Source organism: Penaeus vannamei, chromosome 29 (assembly GCF_042767895.1).
Source record: "Penaeus vannamei isolate JL-2024 chromosome 29, ASM4276789v1, whole genome shotgun sequence".
NCBI classification, from domain to species: Eukaryota; Metazoa; Arthropoda; class Malacostraca; order Decapoda; family Penaeidae; genus Penaeus; species Penaeus vannamei.
The window spans coordinates 824,635-837,134 of NC_091577.1; the positions used below are offsets into that span (position 1 = coordinate 824,635).

At 42.7% G+C, this 12,500-nt stretch overlaps 1 protein-coding gene across 3 annotated transcripts in view; it reads left to right on the top strand.

Moving 5' to 3' along the window:
* Positions 1–12,500, top strand: part of LOC113805032 (major facilitator superfamily domain-containing protein 12) — a 70,112-nt gene that overhangs the window by 56,535 nt on the left and 1,077 nt on the right. For all 3 annotated transcript variants that reach the window (XM_070142154.1, XM_027355946.2, XM_070142155.1), the window contains 5 exons: positions 376–468; positions 3,567–3,737; positions 8,194–8,282; positions 9,688–9,830; positions 11,213–12,500. The exon at positions 11,213–12,500 is cut by the window's right edge and continues 1,077 nt beyond it. In XM_070142154.1, coding sequence (XP_069998255.1) covers positions 376–468; positions 3,567–3,737; positions 8,194–8,282; positions 9,688–9,830; positions 11,213–11,322 — 606 coding nt within the window. In that variant the 3' untranslated portion in view covers positions 11,323–12,500. The remainder of the gene's footprint in view (positions 1–375; positions 469–3,566; positions 3,738–8,193; positions 8,283–9,687; positions 9,831–11,212) is intronic.

Consider the following 12,500-nt stretch of genomic DNA (forward strand, 5'->3'; position numbering starts at 1 on the left):
ACTTGGAGTGGTGTGACCGAAGGGTGGTATTTGCTTTATTCAATTTCGTTGCACGCACGCACACACACACACACACACCGACACACACGCACACACACACACACACACACACACACACACACACACACACACACACACACACACACACACACACACACACACACACACACACACACACACACACACACACACACACACACACACACCACACACACACACACACACACACACATATATATGTGTGTATGTGAGTATAAAGAGAAAGGCAAGAGAAAAAGAAACATGATTTTTTTGTCTTCATCTTCAAAAAAATGAGTAAAATAAAACATCACTCTGAGGCGAAGAATCACCCTCACCATTTTCCTTTCTTTCCAGACCATGATCGCCCTCATCCCGCTGGTGATGAGCCTGTCCGGCGTCGGCGCTTCCTTCCTCCTTCGTCTGCTGAGGAAGGGGATTGGCAAGAAGGTCGGTGGGGGAGGAAGGGACTGGGGGTTGGGGAAGAAGGTCGGTGGGGGAGGAAGGGACTGGGGGTTGGGGAAGAAGGTCGGTGGGGGAGGAAGGGACTGGGGGTTGGGGAAGAAGGTCGGTGGGGGAGAAAGGGACTGGGGGTTGGGGAAGAAGGTCGGTGGGGGAGGAAGGGACTGGGGATTGGGGAAGAAGGTCGGTGGGGGAGGAAGGGACTGGGGGTTGGGGAAGAAGGTCGGTGGGGGAGGAAGGGACTGGGGGTTGGGGAAGAAGGTCGGTGGGGGAGGAAGGGACTGGGGGTTGGGGAAGAAGGTCGGTGGGGGAGGAAGGGACTGGGGGTTGGGGAAGAAGGTCGGTGGGGGAGGAAGGGACTGGGGGTTGGGGAAGAAGGTCGGTGGGGGAGGAAGGGACTGGGGGTTGGGGAAGAAGGTCGGTGGGGGAGGAAGGGACTGGGGGTTGGGGAAGAAGGTCGGTGGGGGAGGAAGGGACTGGGGGTTGGGGAAGAAGGTCGGTGGGGGAGGAAGGGACTGGGGGTTGGGGAAGAAGGTCGGTGGGGGAGGAAGGGACTGGGGGTTGGGGAAGAAGGTCGGTGGGGGAGGAAGGGACTGGGGGTTGGGGAAGAAGGTCGGTGGGGGAGGAAGGGACTGGGGGTTGGGGAAGAAGGTCGGTGGGGGAGGAAGGGACTGGGGGTTGGGGAAGAAGGTCGGTGGGGGAGGAAGGGACTGGGGGTTGGGCAAGAAGGTCGGTGGGGGAGGAAGGGACTGGGGGTTGGGGAAGAAGGTCGGTGGGGGAGGAAGGGACTGGGGGTTGGGGAAGAAGGTCGGTGGGGGAGGAAGGGACTGGGGATTGGGGAAGAAGGTCGGTGGGGGAGGAAGGGACTGGGGGTTGGGGAAGAAGGTCGGTGGGGGAGGAAGGGACTGGGGGTTGGGGAAGAAGGTCGGTGGGGGAGGAAGGGACTGGGGGTTGGGGAAGAAGGTCGGTGGGGGAGGAAGGGACTGGGGGTTGGGGAAGAAGGTCGGTGGGGGAGGAAGGGACTGGGGGTTGGGGAAGAAGGTCGGTGGGGGAGGAAGGGACTTGGGGGTTGGGGAAGAGGGGTTGTGTGTGTGTCTGAAAGGCCCCCCCCTGTCATGTGCTAGGCGGGTCGCTAGCCTCAGATTCACGCGTGTGTGATGGGGCTTTTGTGTGTTTGGCTTTTGTGCTTTGAATTTTTTTTGTCTTTGATTGTTTGTTTGTTTGTGAGTGTGTGCATTTGTTTGATTTATTGTGTGCATGTGTTGTTATGTGTTTACGTGGGTTTGTATATGTTGCTAGTGCGTGTGTGTGTGTTGTAGATTATTTGTTTGTTTGTTTGTGAGTGTGCATTTGTTTGATTTAATGCGTGCATGTGTTATGTGTTTACGTGGGTTTGTATATGTTGCTAGTGCGTGTGTGTGTTGTAGATTATTTGTTTGTTTGTTTGTGAGTGTGCATTTGTTTGATTTAATGCGTGCATATGTTATGTGTCTACGGGGGTCTGTATATGTTGCTAGTGCGTGTGTGTATTGTGAATTGTTTGTTTTTGAGTGTGCATTTGTTTGATTTAATGCGTGCATGTGTTGTTATGTGTTTACGTGGGTTTGTATATGTTGCTAGTGCGTGTGTGTATTGTGATTTGTTTGTTTGTTTGTTTGTGAGTGTGTATTTGTTTGATGTAATGTATGCACGTGTTATGTGTTTCGTGTGTGCCTGTGTTTGTATATTTTGCAAGTGCATGTGTACATTGTACAATGTATTTTGCACGGCATGTGTAAATGTGTTTTTCAAAAGTTAATGCCCCATACTGTAGTCTGAGTATATATATATTTGCGCCAAATTGATATATTTCTTTAGATTTAAATTCGTGGGTAAAAGTTGTCAATAAAAAGTGAATAGATCACATGTATAACCACCTTGAATTTTTTCTTGACTTTTAGCAAGAAAGAACATACACAAAGTAACTGCAAGATGAGATATAATGTCTATCCTAATAATATGCCAATAAGGTGGAGGTGTACCCGCTGACCCATACCTACTGACCCCTGACCAATAACCCGTAGCTAGTGACCCATACCCATTGACCCATACCCAATGACGCTTACCCAGTAACGCTTACCCAGTAACGAGTAACCCATACCCATTAACCCATACCCATTAACCCGTACCTAAATTAACCCATACCCATTAACCCGTACCCAAATTAACCCATACCCAATAACTCATACCCACTGACCCATACCCATTAACCCGTACCCAAATTAACCCATACCCATCAACTCATACTCACTGACCCATACCCATTAACCCATACCCATTAAATCATACCCACTGACCCATACCCAAATTAACCCATACCCATTAACTCATACTCACTGACCCATACCCATTAACCCGTACCCAATAACTCATACTCACTGACCCATACCCATTAACCCGTACCCAAATTAACCCATACCCATTAACTCATACTCACTGACCCATACCCATTAACCCGTACCCACTGACCCATACCCATTAACCCGTACTCAAATTAACCCGTACCCAAATTAACCCATACCCATTAACTCATACTCACTGACCCATACCCAAATTAACCCATACCCAGTAATGAGTAACCCATACCCAATAACTCATACTCACAGACCCATACCCATTAACCCGTACCCAAATTAACCCATACCCAATAACTCATACCCACTGACCCATACCCATTAACCCGTACCCAAATGAACCCATACGCATTAACCCATACCCAACGACCCATACCCATACCCAAATTAACCCATACCCATTAACTGATACTCACTGACCCATATCCATTAACCCATACCCAAATTAACCCATACCCATTAACCCATACCCATTAACCCGTACCCAAATTAACCCATAACCAAATGAACCCATACCCATTAACTCATACTCACTGACCCATACCCATTAACCCGTACCCAGTGACCCACACCCAATAACTCATACTCACTGACCCATACCGAAATTAACCCATACCCACTGACCCATAACCATTAACCCGCACCCAGTAACCCATACCCAATAACCTCACCCGAACGGCCTCCCTCCTGCAGCCAGCGACCGTCGTGGGCATCGTCGTGGGTCTGGTGGCGAGCACGGTGTCGGCGCTGCCCTGGATGCCCAGCTGGGCGCTCTTCTCCGTGGCGGTGCTGTGGGGCGTCTCCGGGTCGCTCCTGGTCATCCTGTCGCTCTCCTTCGCCGCAGACCTCATCGGCAGGAGCACCGTGAGTTCCTGCGGGATGGTAGTGGGGGTGGTGGGTGGTGGGGGGTGGTGGGGGTGGTGGGTGGTGGGGATGGGGTGGAGGAGGAGGAGGTGGTAATGGAGGTGGAGGAGGTGGGTGGAGGAGGAGGTGGTGGTGGGGGTGGTGGGTGGTGGGGATGGGGTGGAGGTGGGGGTGGGGGTGGTAATGGAGATGGAGTGGTAATGGAGGTGGAGGAGGAGGAGGTGGGGGTGGTGGAGGAGGTGGTGGTGGAGGTGGGGGTGGTGGAGGTGGGGTGGGGGGTGGGGGGGATGGTGGAGGAGATGGTGGAGGTGGGGGGGGGGGTTGGAGGAGGGGGTGGGGATAGGGTGGAGGTGGAGGAGGAGGAGGTGGGGGTGGAGGTGGGGGTGGTGGGGGTGGGGGTGGAGGAGGTGGGGATGGGGTGGAGGTGGGGGTGGGGTTGGAGGAGGAGGAGGAGGTGGGGATGGGGGTGGGGGGTGGAGGATATGGTGGAGGTGGGGATGGGGTGGAGGAGGTGGTGGAGGTGGAGGAGGAGAAAGAGGAGGTGGTGGGGGTGGGGGGGGTGGAGATGGTGGAGGTGGGGGTGGTGGGGTTGGGGGTGGAGGAGGTGGGGATGGGGTGGAGGTGGGGGTTGGGTTGGAGGAGGAGGTGGGGGTGGAGGAGGAGGTGGGAGTGGAGGAGGAGGTGGGGGTGGAGGAGGAGGTGGGAGTGGAGGAGGTGGTGGAGGTGGAGGAGGAGGAGGAGGAGGTGGGGGTGGAGGAGGAGGTGGGGGTGGAGGTGGTGGAGAAAGAGGAGGTGGGGTGGGGGGTGGAGGAGGAGGAGGAAGTGGGGGTGGAAGTGGAGGTGGGGATGGATGTAGAGGAGGAGGAAGAGGTAGAGGAGGAGGTGGAGGTGGAGGTATAAGAGGAAGAGGAAGAGGAGGAGGAGGAGGTGGTGTGGGTGGAGGAGGAGGAGGTGGGGATGGGGTGGAGGTGGGGGTGGGGGTGGAGGAGAAGGTGGGGGTGGGGTTGGAGGAGGAGGAGGGGGTGGAGTAGGAGGTGGGGGTGGAGGAGGAGGTGGGGGTGGGGATGGGGTGGAGGAGGTGGTGGAGGTGGAGGAGGTGGAGGAGGAGGAGGAGGAGGTGGGGGTGGAAGTGGAGGTGGGGATGGATGTAGAGGAGGAGGAAGAGGTAGAGGAGGAGGTGGAGGTGGAGGAGGGGGTGGAGGTGGAGGAGAAGTGGTGGAGGTGGAGGTATAAGAGGAAGAGGAAGAGCACGAGGAGGAGGAGGCGGTGGTGGTGGAGGTGGAGGAGGAGGAGATGGAGATGGAGATGGAGGAGGAGGTGGAGAAGAAATAGGAAGAGGAGGAGAGGGAGGGGAAGATCGAGGTGGAAAGGGAGGAGGTAAAGGTGAAGTAGGAGGAAGAGAAAGAGGAGGAAGAAGAGATTTTCTTAATGTCTATATCAGTGTTTCCAATTTTTTGCTGTTTGCGACCCTACATACATAAAATAGATAGATAGGCAGACAAATAGATATACGTAGATGGATAGCTAGATCGATCGATAGACAGATATATAGATAGATAGTTGGGTATGTAGATAAGACAGACTGATGATCGGATACAAAGATACAAAGATAGACGGACGAATATGAAATACGAGATGGAAAAAGAAACAGACAAAGACGAATAGAGATACACAGCGAGGCAAACTAAGACAAAGCACAGACAGAAGACGAAACAGACACAACCAAACACAGACAAAACAGAAGGAGAAACAGACACAACAGAAAAAGACAAAACATAGACAAACAGACACAATTAAACAAAGACAAAATACAGACAAACAGATACAACAAACAAAGAGAACACAGAGACAAACAGAAGAGGAAACAGACACAACCAAAAAAAGACAAAACACACCCAAAGCAGAAGACGAAACAGACACAACCAAAAAAAGACAAAACACAGACAAAACAGAAGAGGAAACAGCCACACCAAGGACAAAACACAGACAAAACAGAAGACGAAACAGACATAACCAAACAAAGACAAAACACACCCAAAACAGAAGACGAAACAGCCACACCAAAGACAAAACACAGACAAAACAGAAGACGAAACAGAGACACCAACGACAAAACACAGACAAAACAGAAGACGAAACAGACACAACCAAAAAAAAAAGACAAAACACACCCAAAACAGAAGAGGAAACAGACACAAACAAAGACAAAACACACCCAAAGCAGAAGACGAAACAGACACAACCAAAAAAAGACAAAACACACCCAAAACAGAAGACGAAACAGACACAACCAAAAAAAAGACAAAACACAGACAAAACAGAAGACGAAACAGACACAACCAAAAAAAAAAAACAAAACACACCCAAAAGAGAAGAGGAAACAGACACAAACAAAGACAAAACACACCCAAAACAGAAGACGAAACAGACACAACCAAAAAAAGACAAAACACAGACAAAACAGAAGACGAAACAGACACAACCAAAAAAAGACAAAACAGAAGACGAAACACACAACCAAAAAAAGACAAAACACAGACAAAACAGAAGACGAAACAGCCACAACCAAAAAAAGACAAAACACAGACAAAACAGAAGACGAAAAAGACAACCAAAAAAAGACAAGACATAGACAAAACATAAGACGAAACATACACAACCAAAAAAAGACAAAACTCAGACAAAACAGAAGACGAAACAGCCACAACCAAAAAAAAAAAAAGACAAAACACACCCAAAACAGAAGAGGAAACAGACACAAACAAAGACAAAACACAGACAAAACAGAAGAGGAAACAGACACAAACAAAGACAAAACACACCCAAAGCAGAAGACGGAACAGACAAAACACAGACAAAACAGAAGACGAAACAGACACAACCAAAAAAAGACAAAACACAGACAAAACAGAAGACGAAACAGCCACAACCAAACAAAGACAAAACACAGACAAAACAGAAGACGAAATAGACACAACCAAAAAAAGACAAAACACAGACAAAACAGAAGGAGAAACAGACACAACCAAAAAAAAAGACAAAACACAGACAGAACAGACGGCGAAATAGACACAACCAAAAAAAGACAAAACACAGACAAAACAGAAGGAGAAACAGACACAACCAAAAAAAGACAAAACACAGACAAAACAGAAGACGAAACAGACACAACCAAAAAAAAAGACAAAACACAGACAAAACAGAAGACGAAACAGACACAACCAAAAAAAAAGACAAAACACAGACAGAACAGACGACGAAATAGACACAACCAAAAAAAGACAAAACACAGACAAAACAGAAGACGAAACAGACACATCCAAAAAAGACAAAACACACACAAAACAGAAGTCGGAACAGACACAACCAAAAAAAGACAAAACACAGGCAGAACAGACGACGAAATAGACACAACCAAAAAAAGACAAAACACAGACAAAACAGAAGACGAAACAGCCACAACGAAAAAAAGACAAAACACAGACAAAACAGAAGAGGAAACAGCCACAACCAAAAAAAAAGACAAAACACAGACAAAACAGAAGACGAAACAGACACAACCAAAAAAAGACAAAACACACACAAAGCAAAAGACGAAACAGACACAACCAAAAAAAGACAAAACACAGACAAAACAGAAGACGAAACAGCCACAACCAAAAAAAGACAAAACACAAACAAAGCAGAAGACGAAACAGAGACAACCAAAAAAGACAAAACACAGACAAACCAGAATACGCAAGAGACACAGCCAAAAAAAGACAAAACACAGACAAAACAGAAGACGAAACAGACACAACCAAAAAAAGACAAAACACAGACAAAACAGAAGACGAAACAGCCACAACCAAAAAAAGACAAAACACAGACAAAACAGAAGACGAAACAGACACAACGAAAAAAAGACAAAACACAGACAAAACAGAAGAGGAAACAGCCACAACCAAAAAAAAAATACAAAACACAGACAAAACAGAAATCGAACCAACCACAACCAAAAAAAGACAAAACACAGACAAAACAGAAGACGAAGCAGCCTCAACCAAAAAAAGACAAAACACAGACAAAGCAGAAGACGAAACAGACACAACCAAAAAAAGACAAAACACAGACAAAACAGAAGACGAAACAGCCACAACCAAAAAAAGACAAAACACAGACAAAACAGAAGACGAAAGAGCCACAACCAAAAAAAGACAAAACACAGACAAAGCAGAAGACGAAACAGACACACCAAAGACAAAACACAGACAAAACAGAAGACATAACAGCCACACCAAGGACAAAACACACCCAAAACAGAAGACGAAACAGCCACAACCAAAAAAAGACAAAACACACCCAAAACAGAAGAGGAAACAGACACAACAGACAAAACAGAAGACGAAACAGAAGACAAAACACACCCAAAGCAGACACCTCTAAATAACGCCCAACACCTCTCCTCCGCCCACAGGACAGCTCAGCCTTCGTGTACGGGAGCATGAGTTTCGGCGACAAGGTGTTGAACGGCGTCGCTGTCTTCATGATCCAGGAACTGACTCGGTAAGGCCAATAGACGTACGTAGATGGGCGTAGACGTACGTAGGTGGGCGTAGACGTACGTAGGTGGGCGTAGACGTACGTAGATGGGCGTAGACGTACGTAGGTGGGCGTAGACGTACGTAGGTGGGCGTAGACGTACGTAGGTGGGCGTAGACGTACGTAGGTGGGCGTAGACGTACGTAGGTGGGTGTAGACGTACGTAGGTGGGCGTAGACGTACGTAGGCGGGCGTGGTCACTCGGCTTGGGTTGCCGGTGGGGGGCGTGGCTGTGGGGTTAGGGTTATCGGGGAGAATTTTGGTTGTTAAGAGTTGTTATGATGACTCTTGGTGGTGTAATTCTTATGATTATTATTGTTATTATTATTACTATTATTATTATTACTGTTATTATTATTATTATTATTATTATTATTATTATTATTATCATTATTATTATTATTGTTATAAATGTTATCATCATTAGTTTATCGTTCTTATTATTGCTATGAATATTATTTTTTTATTTTATTATCATTATATTTGGTATCATTATCATAATGATAATCTTTATTATTACTAATATCATTATTATCATTATTGTTATCATTATTATGATTATTATCATGATTATTTTTGTTGTTACTATTGATATTACTTAGTAGAAGTACTATTAGTCTTGTTATTTTGTATTATTGCTATTAATACTATTATTATTATCATTGTTGTTTTTATCAATCATGTTATATTCTTACAATTGTTATTATCAACATTATTCTCATTAGTTAGTAGTAGTAGTAATATTGCTATTTTTTTTTTAGCACTGATGATTATTAACAATGATATCATGATAGCTATTGTTGTTGTTATTATTATCAATTAGTAGTAATTGTTCTTGTTGTGGTTATAGTATCATGATTATTATTATTATTACCATTATCATTATGATCATAATTATGGTTATTATTGTTATCATTTGTTATCATTGTATTGTCATTATCATTTTACCACTATTATCATATTACCATCATTATTGTTATTATTATTATTATCTGTTTCATTGTTATAATAATAATAATAATAATAATAATAATAATAATAATAATAATAATAATTGTTATTATCATTATTATCATTATCATTATTTTGATGATAATGATCATTCTTATAATATTTTTTTTCATTTTTATCACTGATATAATCATAACATTATTTTCATCCATATTATTATTCATATTGTTATTATCATTCTCATTATTATTATTATTATTATTATTATCATTATTATTATTATTATTATTATTATCATTATTGGAATCATTATCATTATTGGAATCATTATCATCAAATCATCATGACCTTTTGTTTTGATCATGTCAACCCTGAACGAGGAAGTGTAGAGTGAAGTGTGACATGTCCTGCTTTCCAGAGTGGCATGCGAGGGACCCAACTGCTCCATTTATTACCGTCATGTCATGAGCCTGGGCATCTTCATTCCGCTCATCCTGTCATTTGTCGCTATTTGCCTTCTCTCCCGTGTCAAGCTGGGACGAACGCGAAAACTAGTACAAGGTAAAGTGCTTGAAGATTCGTCTGTTTAGTTGCTTTCTTCTTCTTCTTCTTTGTCAGTGCATTTATTATTGAAGATTCGTCTGTTTAGTTGCTTTCTTCTTCTTCTTCTTCTTTGTCAGTGCATTTATTATTGAAGATTCGTCTGTTTAGTTGCTTTCTTCTTCTTCTTCTTCTTTGTCAGTGCATTTATTATTATTGAAGATTCGTCTGTTTAGTTGCTTTCTTCTTCTCCTTCTTCTTTGTCAGTGCATTTATTATTGAAGATTCGTCTGTTTAGTTGCTTTCTTCTTCTTCTTCTTCTTTGTCAGTGCATTTATTATTATTGAAGATTCGTCTGTTTAGTTGCTTTCTTCTTCTTCTTCTTCTTTGTCAGTGCATTTATTATTGAAGATTCGTCTGTTTGATTGCTCTCTTCTTATTATTATTATTCTTTGTCAGTGCATTTATTATTGAAGATTCGTCTGTTTAGTTGCTTTCTTCTTCTTCTTCTTCTTTGTCAGTGCATTTATTATTGAAGATTCGTCTGTTTAGTTGCTTTCTTCTTCTTCTTCTTCTTTGTCAGTGCATTTATTATTGAAGATTCGTCTGTTTAGTTGCTTTCTTCTTCTTCTTCTTCTTTGTCAGTGCATTTATTATTGAAGATTCGTCTGTTTAGTTGCTTTCTTCTTCTTCTTCTTCTTTGTCAGTGCATTTATTATTGAAGATTCGTCTGTTTAGTTGCTTTCTTCTTCTTCTTCTTCTTTGTCAGTGCATTTATTATTGAAGATTCGTCTGTTTAGTTGCTTTCTTCTTCTTCTTCTTCTTTGTCAGTGCATTTATTATTGAAGATTCGTCTGTTTAGTTGCTTTCTTCTTCTTCTTCTTCTTTGTCAGTGCATTTATTATTGAAGATTCGTCTGTTTAGTTGCTTTCTTCTTCTTCTTCTTCTTTGTCAGTGCATTTATTATTGAAGATTCGTCTGTTTGATTGCTCTCTTCTTATTATTATTATTCTTTGTCAGTGTATTTATTATTGTTGTTGTTGTTTTCTTCTCCGTACGTCTTCTGGGTCTCTGTCTCTGTCACGAATATATAGATTGAAATATGATATAGGTACATATGTATTATTATCATTTTTATTTCATCTCCGTACGACCTCTCTGCGTCTGTTAAGAATATATAGATTGACGTATTTTATCAAATAAGTACATAAGTGAATGCAAGTATGTCAAGGTGTTTTAAAAGTATGATATATTTCGTTTTTATTTAATGTATAAGTAGATGAATACTGAACAGTTGAAGCAGATACTTTTGACTAATTCCCTATATACAAATACAACTATCTCCTTGAACAAGCAAATGCTTTTAATGTTTCTTATTTTATTTTATCTTTTTATTTCCACAGCTCAACAGGACGAGGACGAGTCAAGCGTGAGCTCCGTCCACTCCGACTCCAGTGAGATTCTTTTGTCTCCCGGGACCAGCCTCGGTTATGGCGCCATTACCAAGGCCTAGATTCTTGTGAAAATACATCGGAAATCAAGGCACTTAGAGATGTTTGGCTGTTTTTTTTTCCAGCATCGTTTATTTTTTCTATTTATTATAGTCTGTTTTACAGTTCCGTAGGCGGTTTTGTTATCATTTTGAATCGGTTCTGTTGCGCGTTCGAATCACAACATTGGTTCGCATTTTTTTTATTTGACTTATTACTATTCTTTTTGATTCTAGTTTCTTGAGAGCTCTGTGCTGATTCAGATCATTCCCTATAAAAATAAGAATAAAAGAAACACGAAAAATCAAAATGCTATAAAGATAATATGGTTACTCATTAATTATCTTTTATTCAAATGCAAACGCATTTCCAACATTGCATTCTTCGTTGATCAGTAAAGTCATGTCATGGATTGCTATAGAATACGTGGTAAAATAACCTTGTAAATCTTGAACACATCATATCCTCAGTTATTTACAAACTGTAGCAGGTGTCTAACCGATCGACTCTTCTACACACACACACACACACACACACACACACACACACACACACACACACACACACACACACACACACACACACACACACACACACACACACACACACAGTCTATATCTCGCAATAAACGCTTATCATGACTGAAGGGAAAACGAGCCAGTCAAGCAGGGAAAGAAATATATTTTCTCACCCGAAATTTCTATACATAGTTAATGAACTTGACTGATAATTATATTGTGACTGATGTTAATAATCACTACATTGGGGTTGATTAAAAATGTTAATAAGTTCCTAAATTGGAAATGTTCGAAGGATGGTAATCATTACACTAAAGAACTATGATAGTAACTATAAATAGATTTTTAAAGATGTAATTAGCAAAGAACTATCATGATAATTGTAATAAGATTTTTAATGCGTATTAAATTCATCATGTTACCCATGACACTAATTAAGATAGACACACATGAATAAGATTACGTTTTTGTAATTGTCGACGTTGCGCATTCCCGTTTTCTTTAACAGTCTGATGGCCTTGCTTTAGGTCCCCATCTAGCTACAAATTAATGCAATTTCCCCCCTCTAAATTTATTCATTTAGGTAATGCTTCATAATAGTTTTTTTCCATCTTATTTATTCATTTTTCTAGACCATATATTTATTTCGTTTTTTTCTTCTTTAGATTTTCATATTGTTTTTT